We start from the raw sequence: 15022 nt of genomic DNA on the forward strand, positions 1-15022 counted from the left end.
TCTGGCAGAGCATGACATCCATAGCTCTCTAAAACATAGCACCTGAATTCATTAGTTTGAAAGTTGTGCGATTGTAAGATAACGTAACCCAATGCATGACAGAGCTCATTTTATGACTATCTTCCTATGCTAATCTGGTTGATTTATTGAAATAGATTTCTCCATTTCAAACTTATCAATTTGTAATATCTTTCATTCTTTTTTTGTAATAATATCTCCAAAATGGGTGTACAACAATGTTATCGTATTTTGTTTTTCCATATTTACTGTTATTTCATTTTAGAAATGTGCATATACATATTAAAATGAGATGAGGCAACTATATATGGATATGGAGATTATTTTTACACACACACACACACGCACGCACACACACACACACACACATATATATATATATGTATGTACATGTATTATTCATAGTTATACACACATATATACATAAATATATATACGCATGCATACATACACATATGGATACATCATATCTACACCCACACATGGTCCTTCAGAATTGTCATATCCCCATTTCCCTATCTGTGTTTTCTCAAATATTATACGTGTGTGCGGGGTCCTTCAGATTTGTCACTACCCCATTTCCCTGTGTTTGCCCCAGGCACTTTTTCATCTCATCTAACTTTGAATTAGAATTTAGCCAGAGAGACTCTAGAGAATAAGTGACGCCATATCAATACACATCCTTCTCAAATGATAGCACTTATGTAGGGGATTCCAAGAACCACAAACTTCCAAAAGGTAATGCACTACAATCTCCTGGAACAAAGCCACTAGTGAGACCACTCCAAAAACCCAATAGAGACAAAAAGCTATAGACTGTTGTTTCCTATAATAAAGGCATTGATTGCACTAGTTTCACACTCTTAAGATTAAATCTGAAATTTCCTTCCTGGTAGGTTGAGAAGTAGAACCATACATTTGATAAGGAATTTTCCACCATTTTGTAGGGTGATGGTTTGATACTTAGTTATTCCATTTGTTTTGTCTAAAATCTAGTATGATGCTTGTGATAAGATAAATTGCTTGGAAGTCAGGATCAGGTCTTGCTTATTTCACTAACCTCCAATCAAGCATGCATTCTCCTCTGCAACATAAAAAACAAGTTCAGTGTTGTGTCCTATAATTTTATAGATAAGTTATCACAAAGCTTTTCAAGCTATTAAACTCGAGAGACATTGACACAAAAAAATGAAGGTTGCTTCTGTCGTTATTTCTGGTTAAGACTCAACTGCAAACAATTTGATAAAAGGATCCCCTTTTATCCTTGTTCCTGATGCCAAACATGGAAATTCTGAGTCAATTCTCACCTCTGAAAGTACCAACCAGAAGTTGTTGTACTGGGTCATAACTTGGCAGACCCATAGGATAACAAATCATAACCGCTCCTCTTATATTTTCGACGTGGTCCTTTAAGACATTCAATGCAAGTGGAATTTTGTGCAGAACCTGGTTCTGCATGACAGCATAAACATTCAGGAAAGTAACAGTCAATCAAATGAGCTTGTATTGAAAATGTCATAAAAGAAATATAATGCAGAATTTAAAAGATATATTATTATAGATTGGACATAAATTGAAGAAAACACTAATGTACTTAATAACTAAGATAATATATAACAAGCATAGGCAGATAGCATGTCAGCAGTTCCAACCAATAAAAGTTTGTGATATACAAAATGTAATACTCTACAAGAAGAGTAGGATGAAAAAGACTGAATGTACTGTTATAAATTAAAAGCAAAAATTCATCCAAAGCAGTTGTGTTACATATATAGACATATGCCTACAAACAAATGTTGGCATATCATACATGCATTAATTCTCGGAGCCAATATTACATGTCCCTAAAAAGTCACATAAGTAACAGTCTGAGATAGCTATGAAAGTCGGGAAACATATTAATGACAAAATGTTTACCTGATAAGCCTGATCCGTGTCCTCACATTGTTTTTAACTGATAAGCCTGTATTGATTACTCATACATGTGTTTATGTTGTTTATGGTAGATCAGGCTAGAATTAAATATTCATGCCTTTAAATTGCAATCAGCTTGAGTGGGACTTCAGCAATTACATTATGTAATAGGAAATACAATTCTTTAGATTGTAGGTAGGCATTCCAAATTTGAATATAACCCTATTCTATTTTTTAATCCTTAGTATCTATTTTATGTGTAGATTGATCTGTGTTAAATATTGCTTCCTCTATGATTGAACAAGGATCCCAGAAGTTTTCTAGAACAATAATTGAAATTTAGTGTTTTCAGAAATTTAGAAATGTGTAAGTGCTCATGTTTTGCCACAATCAAGCCTGTCATTCAAACATGTGAAAGTCTCCAAACCACCACGGCACTTCATCTTGGTAAATGGCAATCTTCAAACCTCATGGTTTCAACCTGCTGAAAAGAAATGGTTTCACCATGACATAGGAACAAAGAATTGAGTCTTTTGACGTTCCAAACCATTTAAGGAGCCTTCCAGCATGTTTTTTAAGGTCATGAGTGATATTGCTGAGGCTCAGAGGTTGGAGCATCAGATAGTAAGCAATCCGCACGACGAGAACTCAATTATTGTACAGGTGAAGCTGGACAATAAGCATAGAACAACTGTATTCATATTGTTTTATTTCACTCTTTCAACTTGATTTCAACAGATATATTCAGGTAGACAAACTATTTGACTGCTACCACATGCTTTTAAATTTTTGCTCCATTTGGAGGTTCCCAGGTAAAAGTTCAAGTAAAAGCTCAAGGGTTATCTATGTGTTTTAATTTGGATATCGTTTACTGTTGTTGCGACTTTCAAAACTGAAGTTTTAAGATCACTCTAATCAGAGAAATAGTAGAATTTCTATAATTCTTAGCTTCAACAAACTATTTGACAAACTTGTGAATCATCTAACTCAATTGAAGACTACTATTTCATCTGAAATGTGGTCTGAATTATTAATTGATTGCCAATGAACCAGAAGTCATAAGCAGCACTACCATAGCACATGTGGTATATGGTAGCTATGCATTTCAAATTTTCAACTGATTTCAGTTTGTGTCACCCAAATTTATAATTCAGAAGTAATTTCAAGGTTTTTACTATTAAATTATTTACAAAGGCAGTATGCATTTAATAAATTTACATTGCAAAGTAATTTTTTAAAAATTGGTATTAAATTATTTTCAGGGCAATTAGTATCACTTAAATTTATAATTAAGAAGTAATTTACAAGTATTTAATATTAAATCATTTCAAGAGCAATTATTGCAAATAAAATAGCGAATAAATTATTTGAAGGGGTTCATCCTCTATGTGTTGCATAAGTGGTGGTGTGGTTGTTGTGCCCACCAAGGTTCAAAACCCCCACTAGTTCATTGTGGCCTCACTGGTTTATTGCTCTGAATCTAAAGCGTTTCACGTGGGCCTGGAGAGCATTCATGCCACTGTGGCTATCCAGAAAACCAAATCTCATGATATATAAGGACAACTGTTAAAAAACACTAACTATGCCCTTTGTAACCTGTGTGTTTTAGTCTGTCCTTTATGTATTTCCTGCCGTTCCAGCATCGCTAGTCATGTTAAATGGTTTGCCAAGCACTTCAAAAATATTATTTTCAATGAAAATTACAGTTAGTTTGATATATATTGCAAAAGAATGTAGAAGAAAATTAATATAATTAGAATTACTATTTTGTGCTCCACAAGAATGTGTCCCCAAAGGCTTTACCCTTGCACCTGTCCAGAGGATGATACGGGAACACGGGGACAGATTTAGGATGTCCCCTGGAGCATACCCTTCTTGATGTTGGTTGGGAAATATTCTAATGCATGACAAATGTGATTGGACCGTAGGGAATGGCCAAATGTCCCCAAGATGGTCAGGGACAGCTAGGCATCCCCTGACCAACTCAAAGACAATGGGCCATCCCCTACAGCCCAGCCACTTTTGTGCATATCAAAACTAAGAAGTACACACTTTTTTATTCCTTTTTCCTCCTAGCTGGCCCCACAATGTCAATAAAAGACCATTTAAAAATCTGAAACCCCAACCTAAGCATAAAAGAACAAAGTAGACGTAAGAGGCATCATTTTACATTTCCAAAGGCTGTGAAAAGGAGCATTCGGTCAAGAAGTGCAGTAGTTGAAAGAGGATGTTTTGGCCACAATCTACTTCACTAGAGGTAAGTTTTTCATTTTCAATTTGTTTTTGCAATTTGTTTTAGATTTTTTCAAGATATTTTTGCAGCTTTTTTCAACACATATGAAGGGCATTGTGGGTTTTGTTTTTGAACTTGCAACTCTCTTTGAATTCTGATAAAAGTAAAATCATAAGAAGCAGCAGGAGTGGTGGCAGTATTGATAATAAGGATGTTAGAGTTGAAATGGAAGAAAGATCTCAAACTAGACCTAGAAGTATGGCAGCCATTGAGGGATCTTCAGGGAATGTGAGTGTAGCAGGGGCAGCACACTCAAAACCATTCGACTGTCCTTCCCAACTCCTCAAACCCTATACAAACGGGCCATTCAACTCCAGAAAACCTCTTATACAATTTGTTAAATGAGTTGATAAAGATTAAAAAAAAATTCAAGGGATAGAAGAAAATGGGAGTGCCATTTGTGCCACAAACATTATAGGGGCAACTATACCAGAGTCTATTGCCATAATTTGTGGATAGGTGTGAAAGGTAACAAAAAAATAACACAAGTTGAGAAAATTGAAGCAACTAGAATTGAGACAACTAGATTGCATACGGAGCAGTGGGAAGCATTAAGGAAAGGGACTCAAGTCAATGATGAATTTGAAGTCTATTGTGTCAATCACTACAAAATTTATGAACGATGCTTCTCATATGGGATAGGGTGCCACTTCTAGTAGAGGAGAGAAGGCAGAGAGAAACAAATGTTCAAAGATGTCTAATTGTTGGTCCCTCATTTGTTACACCTAGAGAAACTAAGTTGCACATCACCCTTCTTGACAGAGAGTAGTCCAAGGTGAGCATTTTGATGGAGGGACATTGTACATGGATAAGGGATGGATGCTCCATAATCATGGATGGGTATACCAATATCATGTTGATTTCATTGTAGCTATGGTTAGAATCCACAAGCCGACATAGATATCAAGAAGGTGTGATTATATTTATATTATTGTGAGATAAAATAATGATATTAGGTGTGATAATATAATTATAATATACAATTATTATATTATTATTATGATGACACAATTATATTATTATGTGATAATATAATTATATTGTATAATTATTATATTATATGAATAATATAATTAATAATAGGGCCACATGTGAAGAGTGGTGACCCTTGGTGAAGGGGCGCCACTAATAAATATATAGGAAGAGTGAAAACTTCATCTCTCTGTACCCAATTGAATAAAAACAAAAAACCACCAACATGGTATCGGAGCAGGAAGGGGCTTGCACATTGCTGGTGAGCTGCAGAGATGCCCGATGAAGATTGTCATGTTTTCTTCTTATTACGGTGAGGAAGATCAAAGTCCGCAATCTAATGCAGCACGACATGGGGCTCCACAATGCTGAAGCGGTTTGTATGGAACCTAACAATGGGATAGGTATACAGTGATAATGATCTGAATCTGGCAGCCTCTGCGTGTATGGAGCCTTCATTTATCCGAGAACTATTGTTTCCTTGAAGGGAAATGTGATATTCACGAGAGTTCGTATTAACAGAAGAGTATGAGATTTGACTGTATTGTGTCTGCATGGACTGCGTTCAACAATGTTTTCATCCGGGATCTTTAACACTCTATCCAATAATGTCAGGTCTGTGAGCGTAAGGTGGGAACATTATTCTGTAGCCAATATTATATTTTTCGTGTCGAGGTGATATCATTGTTTGCAAACACTAAACTGAAGTGGATATCGTTAACCCAGCAGATTGATTAATTCATCTTGTATGGCGGAAGGTAGCAACTTCATCCATATACAGATGAAATTGTTTATTTGAAGGCAGTGTGTCTTATATTCAGTGATGAAAGATTATAAATGTATGACAAAAAAAAATATGAAGTATTGACTGCAAAGAAGCAGTGAATTATTTCCAATTAAACTTTGGAAATAATCAACAATTATTTCCAAAGTTCAATTGCGATTTGAAGTTGTCTGTTTGGAACGTAGATCAAAATGAAAGAAGTAGGAGCGATTATAGCGTCATCAGGTAGTCAATAGAGGCACAATATAATTGACATGTACAATCTTTTTTTTAAAGAAACAACATTTCATATTTGGAAGGAGTCACATACTTTGATGGGTACATGTATGGTAGACTGGAAAATGCTATTGGCACTTCTTCGTCAACATAAGAAGTTGGCAAGACTCTGGAAAACAATATTGGCATAATAACATTTGTTTGTCAAACATAAGTAGTCGTTTTATTTATTGAGCTGTTGTAGTTTTAAAAAACTATGTTTTGGTGTTTTTGGACAAGTGATTGCCAATTAAAGCAGACAAACAATATTGTTTATTGTTAGCACATATCTTCTAAAAGAGAAATAAAGTGTGGTCCATATGATGGATTAAAGTTTGGTTTGGTCATAGTACGATCTTTACATATTTTGTGGCTAAGTTTAAAAGCCTACGAGCAAGCTTTGTATTTGACACTAAATCTGCATAAAGGCTTTATCAGTTTTTGTGGGCTAGGTTGTTTCCCAGGATAAGATATCGTGTTCTTCTTGTTCCCTGAATTTTTTTTTTAAATTATCGTATTTTAGTTATTTCTGGTTCAAATTTGACACTAACTAGGCATGCAGGATCCTGAAAGGTCTGAAGATTAAATCCTCTAACCAGGTGACTCACAGAAAGAGTTTCTAAATCCTTTAACCCGGTAGCTCCTAACAGAAGATCTGTGCCATAACAATAAACAAATATCAAAAACAAAGGACTGGAAACAAACGACCCATAAAGAATGTCTTCTTTCATGGAAAAAAAAACACCAACATATACTAAGAACCTTGAGTAGACAAATTCATGTAAAATGATATGTCTTGCAGCTATTCACTTCAACACTACCTCTTGGCAAGAGAGAGATCTTCAACTTGCCATCCCATGACATGTGCAAAAAGTTCCAACCATAGATACTCCTAGAGGGTGAACCACAAAAGCATAAAAATAAAGTCTTGGAGTCATATACATGACTTCCACCATGCCTACTTGCAGAAGATGGATCTACCATGCCTACAGGCAGAGGGTGGAACAAGGGCTTTCGCCTCAAACTTCTCACAAAAAAGAATGCATTTCCACCATGCCTACTCGCAGAGGATGGAACAAGCAATTTCACTTTGTACTTATCCCACAAAGAAGAACACATTAACAAAAATTAAAAACCTTGATTGAGGCTGAGACTCTCTCTCAACAAGAGTATAAGAATTTGCCTCAAACAATAAAGCAACGCCAAGATCTAGAAGCACAAGAGATAGCACAAGAGAGATGAGAGAAGATAAAATGTGAATCTTAATAATGATCAAATGATAATGGATTGCAGATAGAAGTGCCTTGTATATAAAGGCAATCAAGATGACTAAGAGTGATGCAAGAGATAAGTATTACAACTAAGCACATGTCCACCAAGAGTAAACTTATATGAAAATGCATTATCCTAAGTAAACTTAAGTGTAAATAGTAAATACTTGTTTACACCAACACCCCCCCTTAGGTACAACTTAGGGGAATGCACTTAAGCTCACAAAAGGTAGATAATAATGCAAGATGGGTCCTGGCTACTAGACCGTGTTAGGTGCCCATGTACAAAATGCAAAAGAAAAAGATATGTAATGCAATCTCTCACAAAGCAGAGCAAGAGGGAAAACCTCATGGGAAAACCCCTCCCCCAAAAAGAGAGATGAAAAAATAAAGCAAGATGCATGAAAGGATGGAGTAATCAAGACACCCCTATTATGACATACATCATCCATATACAATGAACAATCCCTCCATAGAAAGGAAACAAAGAGAAATGAAACCCCCCCATAGTGAATAATATCCTGTGAGAATGGCGAGTGTTTGAAGACAAAAGATGGTCCAATGCCTACAAACAACATTTCTGCAATGAATCTTCATTAAATCACGTATTAAGTAGACTAATATGATCTCATTATCAAAGCTATGCAAATAATTATTCATTAAATCAAATTTATACATCAAGTTATTCCTATGAAGGATTAAATTTTACTTGTATGCTAAAATAATATCATTCATAACATCAAAAGTTGATATCTCTCATATAACCTCACTTTATAATAATAATGTCACTTTTCCATTATTATCGCCGATTGGAGATTTACCACATGATTAAAGGGACTGAACACCAACATTAATAAAGGCAATCAACTAACTTACAGACTAGTAAATCACGGGTTGAGCAAATAGTAGGGGGTACCATGAGTTGCATCAATTGTGAGGACCCCCAAATACATATTTAATGGCGTAGAATGGGAAACTCAAGATCATCGAAAAGGAGGGAAGAGAAGAAGATTTGAAACAGTACATTGTAGTGACAAAACATCCAAGTTAGAAGTCAGGCCCTGCAAGTAGATTAAATCGACGCTGATTAAAGCTTATTTGGAGCAAACAAAGATTGAGTGGAATTCAAGGTTATAGGAAACCGTACCCACCGATTAAATGATTTAGCACATATTGAAGGTATAAGGGAATTTCAATTACTAAGGAATATGAAAATATTAATTTGTGAGTAACTTTCCAAGGCAAGGTATCTAAAGTATGATGTTCTATTATGGAAGCATAAATGTTTATTTTAATTCTTATTTATATGCAAGGTAAAATGATTATTTATTAAGATCAAAAGAGTCTATTGGGAAAAGAGTGATCTTATTAATTTGAGATCAAGAGAGTCCCAATAGGAAGAGAGTGATCTTAACATGGTTATAAGGCCAGGATAATCCGTACATGTTAACATATGCATATGTGATAAGGGCCTTAGATAGAGAATATCTATCCTAGGAAGAACCTTGAAGAGAGCACTTCATAGAAGACGAAGAAGTAACCAAGGGCCTAAGGGGCCTTGAGAGGATTATCAATCCCGATATGGAGACGTTTTCAAGGTTGGGGGTTAGAATAGAGGGTAGAATAGAAATATATAACTGATTATTTTATAAGTTCTAACATTGATTTTGCCATGTAATTGTATCCTAATTAGTGGGGATATTACAATCTCTTTCCTTAAGAAGAAGGTACGCCATGTACAAATACAAGAAGGCTTCCCATTGTAGATAGGAAGATGGAAGGGGAATCCATATGAAGTGGGAAGTCTCTAAAGGATGTAGATGTGTTGCCATGTCCTTAAACAATGAAGATGCCACAAACCAATCACGATAAAGCCCAAAAGAAGAAGATGATAAACAAGGTACCAATAGTAGCTGCTCCATGTAAGAATTTGATTTAAACTCCACAGACCAAGATGTCTCCTCAAAAGAGGAAGGTGGAAGAGAAGCAAAGTAGCCTCCCCTAAATGTAGAATCTACACCCATGATATATGCTCCTAGATCAATGTAGAAGTTGAGCAAAGAAAACTCAATTATGTTCTGCCCTTTACGAAGAAATGGTGTCATAGGTGTATCAAAGAATCCTCCCCAATCAATAGGAAAAACACTCAAAAGGAATGATGTCTCAGGAACCTGACTAGGAATCTCCAACACATGAGTATGATCAACCATGCAATATGACATCTTAAGTAAAGTTTGAGACTCATGAATACCAATTTCAAAAGACTAAAATGTCTTCTTTGAGGTGAAAGAGACCTCCTCCAAATGTTGTAAGAAAGTAGCCACAATCATGTCAAACTTGAAAGATCAAGTGGAGAATCATGAGGGTCAGAGTGTTCTCTTGCAACAACTAAAGAAGGATCATCCTCAACAAAGAGAAGATGTATATCATCAATGTAGTCTCCCAAGTACTCAATGTAGGATTCCATAAATAAATCTGCAATGTTTGTCAAGAAGCCAAGGAGTTGTAACTAGAAGACAAGGAATGTCCCGTTGCACTAAATCACATGAATCCATGCAAGTATCATCAAGAACAACAGTAGATAGGATTGCAACTGGAGGAGTAGGTGATGTAACTTTTGGCTTTGGCTCATCGTGACGATCCATTTTTGCAAGATTTGTAATGAACTCAAATGTGTCATCATCATAGGGAATATTATCTGCATCAGCAAGTCGAATGAGACAAAATGCAACTGGATCAGCTAGTACTGGAGGAATGTCTGGATCTCTAAAGTGTTCCCAAATAAGACTCCATTCTGGGAGAGGGGAAGCCATGAACTTATTATCATCCATGACCAAACAGTAGATTTTATTATATCTAAAGGATTGGAGACTCGATCCAATTTTGCCTCTAATATGTTCATTTTTTATCTCCCAAGCATATCTCTTCCAATATGCTTATGGCTCAAATATGGGACTATAAAGATTAGGCAAAATATTAAGCCATCTACAATGTGTGACGATGCCTTTTTCCCGTGATGGATAATAATCCCTAGTTAACTGTATGACAACAAGATGTTTCAAGATTACATTAATAATGTACCCCCAAAATGCAATGAATCAAAGAAACCGCCCCTAAATATGTGATTTTGGCACTTTATATGTAGTGTGAATACAATTGCCACTTGCTGAACTTGGCCAAAGTGGACTTCTGAATATGAATATTACAACAAAAAATATGAAGCTATAGCAGAGTCAAGTATATAAGACACAAGATCTCTCAAGGACCTAAACAATTACAAGTGCCAGAATAGGCAAAAAATTACCAAACGCTGAAAGTGAAATGCCCACTTAAAATTTTTCCAAACTGATACCAGGTCTGAAAAGTAAACAAAAAATCATGCACATCCAAAAAAAAAATTGCACCTAAAAATGTGTTTAAATGAGCCTGAACGAATCCTCTGAAGTTGTAAAAATCGGGATTTGCGATTTTCAAAAAAATTCAAGAATAAAGATCACAAACAACCTAAACCAATGTGTAGATCACAAAATTCTACTCCAAAACAAAAAACATTGCTCGAAAAAAGGAGTTCAGATGAGTGAGATATCAATGTTTGAAAATCACCTCTGTAATTATTTTTTCTGAGTTGCCACACCTCCAAAATTCAAATAACTCTAGATTTCGCCTCAGATGTCCAATTTGGATGAAACAAGAGTCGATTTAGGGGTTTTTGGACCTTCTCAATGTGATGCCAACATCTGATTTGCAGCAACAAGCTTCAATTTTGACCTGCAAAAAAAAAAATCTCTCCAATAGTTATGCAACTAACGCTCCTTCGGCTCTAATACCATGTAAGAATTTGCCTCACGCAATAAAGCAACGCCAAGATCTAGAGGCACAAGAGATAGCACAAGAGAGAAGAGAGATGATGTGAATTTCAATAATGATCAAATGATAATGGATTGCAAATAGAAGTGTCTTGTATATAAAGGAAACCAACATGACTAGGAGTCATGCAAGAGATAAGCATAACCACTAAGTACATGTCCACCAAGAGTAAACTTATATGAAAAATGCATTATCCTAAGTATACTTAAGTAAAGTGTAAATAGTAAATACTTAATTACACTAACAAAGAGCATCATTCTCTACAATACCAAGCTTATCTTGAAAATAACAAAACTTCACTCTTGGAAGTGGCTTGGTGAGAATGTCAGCAAGCTTCTCTTCTCTAGACATGTATTTAAGCTTGATGGCTTTTCACTGAGCCATATCTCCTTAGTAATGATATTTAATTTTCACATGTTTTGTCTTGTCATGAAACACTAGATTAACTGAAAGTTTCACACAACTTTGATTATCACACATAACCATAGTAGGTTCGAAAACTTGTCTAAATAAACTAGCAAGTAATTTTCGAAGTCACACAACTTCTTTTGCAGCCATACAAGCTACAACATATTCTCCTTTAGCAATACTTTGGGCAACACAAGATTGTTTCATGTTACACCAAGAAATCATCACTGAACACAAGCTAAAACAACATCTTGAAGTACTCTTCCTATCAGGCACACACACTCATTAGAAATAGATAATACTGAGAAGGGGGGTGAAATAGTATTCTACAAACTTTTTCCCACAACTGGATAAATGGGGAACAAGACATGGATTAGATTTGGCTACGGCACATTGGATATTAAAGGCCGGATTCTATTGGCCAACCTTGTTCAAAGACACTCACGAACACGTAAAGACTTGTCATGTTTGCTAGACATTGACTAAGAGAGAAAAGAATCCAGCAATGCCTTTGCGGCCGCTTATTGAGGTGAGACCTTTCGCAATGTGGGGACTTGACTTCATTGGTCCTATCAATCCACCTTCCTCAGCGCAACACAGGTATATTCTAACCACAACTGACTACTGTACTCAGTGGTAAAAAGCTCAAGATTTCAAGAATTGCATTGCTAAGATTGTCATCAAATTTTTAGAGGAAAGAATCAGTACCAGGTTTGGGTGTCCTTCTGCTTTTGTATGTGATAATGGTTCTACTTTCATTTCTTTGAAATTTCATACGTGGGCATTCGACCATGGGATCATTTTAAAATTTTCATCAGGTTACTATCTCCAGGGGAATGGCCTAGCAGAATCCACAAACAAGAACCTTTTGACTATGATTGGAAAAATTTTAGACAGGAACCCAAGAGATTGGCACACACAGCTGAGATACGCTTTGTGGGCCGATAGAACAAGAGTTAAAGAGTCCATAGGAATCACTCCTTATCATTTGGTTTATGGACAAAACCCTGTATTCCTGATTCAATTGATAATTCCAACTTTAAGGTTCATACAAGAATACTATGATGAGAACAAAGACAAAGTTCAAGTTAGATTGGCTCAACTGATGCAATTAGATGAAAAAAGAGATAAAGCCCTAGAAAAATTTGCAAAACATCAAGGGGTACTAAAATGTTGGTTTGACAAAAACACGCAATATGAGGCCTTCAAGATCTCTAACTTGGTCTTATATTGAGACAAAGCCCATGGAAGGAAAGGACAACATGATAAATTTGACAAACTATGGAAGGGTCCTTTCCAAATTTCAAAAATGATTGGGGATAATGCATTTAGACTTAAGACACTCACTGGTGAGGATGTCCCATTGCCTGTCAATGGGCAATTCCTCAAGCATTACTTCCAAGCCTAGGACTCGGTCTGGAGCCCTTTTTGTACATAGTCAATTTAGGTTTGCCTTCAGTGAGTAGTTTAGTTTTCTTTCCATTCTTTAGAGTAGAGTTTGTTTTGGACCATTTGGCCGAAAGGTTAGAGTAATTTCCCTTTCAGTTGTTTAGAGTAGTTTTCTTTCAGTTGTTTAGTTTAGGTGTTGTGAGGGAGTTCGATTTGATTTGCACCAAGTCATTTGACTTGAGATTTTTTTTTAGCTTCCTCAGTTGGAAGGCAATTGTGGTTTTAGGCCTTCGCAAGCGCAAAGGGGACCAATGTTATCACTCGTGGGCGAGGTGTGTAGATTTTACATTTTTGGTGACAAAACGGAGTTCGTCTTGTTCATTTCTTGAATACATTTGACAAGGTTCAGAGATTAAAGGATGTGCTTAGTCATTAGTATATAGTAGAACTTGTACTGAATTTGGGTTAAACTCGACAGAGGTTCCTAAGTTATCCTTGACATGGTTACAACATTCTACTCACACTTAATTGCTCTGAGTTCTTGGTGTTTTGAACTGAAGTTGGACTTACTATAAATCTTACACCTACTTCGGCGCCATTGTGGTCTTCCAAACCCTCCGCAAGCTTCATTGCCTGCAAGCCAAACAAAAGATTGAGAAAAAGAGAAATATCATGAGAAAAGAAACAAACGAATTTATGCAAAAGAACAGGCAGTATCAAAGTGAAAATAAAGATGAAATTTGGTTCAAGGGTGTGCAATAATCTCTACCGGTGCTATAAAAAATAATCACTAAAGGTAGAAAGATGATTGTGGTGCCACAGCAATAACTCCATCAGGGCTATAGATGCCTGACTGGCAACGGGGCTCTATCCAGGTTGCTTTTGAAGTAAGGATATTTATAATGGCTTTAATGGATCTGAGAGATTACCAAGTTCTTGTCGAGCGGGGAATGAATCATTTGCACACACATGATTAACTTATGGTCAAGGTGCTTAGGATCAACTTGAGAGTTCTTTCCTTTGTCGAGTGTTTGTCCTTAAGTAAGTTTTTAGATAGGCCATCCTGAGATTTTGTTCTAAGTTGTTTTATTCTTGAAACGTTCAAGAACATTTCACCAATGGAGACGCCAGATGTTGTGAAGTTTTCACATCATCGCCCCAAAATTTTGGGGACCCCTTTTTTTCGATTGCCTTGGCAAGTTTTTTTTTTTCAGTTGTCCAAAAGTTTTCAATTTGAAAATTTTACACTTTGGATGCCTTCAGGACAGGAAGGATGTGGTTGGATTTCTTTTTCACCTGGTGCGAAACTTGATTTTCCGGAAAATGTAATTTTATCCTTAGGCAAAACAAATTTCAAAGACAATATTTTTGATGGTTAGAACAATATTTTTGATGGTTAGAACAATATTCGGTAGGATAAATTTGCAAAATTTTTAACTCGGACGGATTTTGAAAATTGGAAATAATTGTATAGACTTGGACATTTTCAAAATGACATTTTTTAATAGATTTAACTGTTTTGGAAAATCTTGAATTTTTCAGTGAAAAAGAAATTTTTTTATAGTGAAATTAAAAATTGGAAAATCGATTTTGGATGCTAGAAAATGATTTATTTTAGTTAAAATTAAAATTGCATTGCAAAATTAAAAATAGATTAAATTGCAAAATCTCATGAAATCAATTGAAATATTGCTTAGGAGATTTTTAAATGTTCAAAAGAAATTGGTAAATTAAAATTGAAAATTGATTTTGGTTTGCTAAGGTTGATTTTAATGATATTTTAATTGCTAAAACGTTTTTAAATGAAAATTTTGGCATCTCCTAGGCTTTCCTTGTTTTATTTTGCAATTT

The 15022-nt window shown here is 35.5% G+C and overlaps 1 protein-coding gene across 4 annotated transcripts in view; it reads right to left on the reverse strand.

Annotated features, from left to right (window-relative positions):
* The window catches only part of LOC149577317 (uncharacterized), a 96179-nt gene that overhangs the window by 31782 nt on the left and 49375 nt on the right, over positions 1-15022 (reverse strand). Inside the window, exons 3-5 of one of the 4 annotated variants that reach the window (XM_089823413.1) lie at positions 13742-13804; positions 1326-1470; positions 1079-1102 (exon numbers count right to left, since the gene is read on the reverse strand). In XM_089823413.1, coding sequence (XP_089679539.1) covers positions 1079-1102; positions 1326-1470; positions 13742-13804 — 232 coding nt within the window. The remainder of the gene's footprint in view (positions 1-1078; positions 1103-1325; positions 1471-13741; positions 13805-15022) is intronic. The other 3 variants (XM_089823420.1, XM_089823416.1, XM_089823423.1) reach the window with 3 other exon arrangements.

Source organism: Cupressus sempervirens, chromosome 1 (genome assembly GCF_028749045.1).
Source record: "Cupressus sempervirens isolate cs-2001-9-10 chromosome 1, ASM2874904v1, whole genome shotgun sequence".
Taxonomy (NCBI): domain Eukaryota; kingdom Viridiplantae; phylum Streptophyta; class Pinopsida; order Cupressales; family Cupressaceae; genus Cupressus; species Cupressus sempervirens.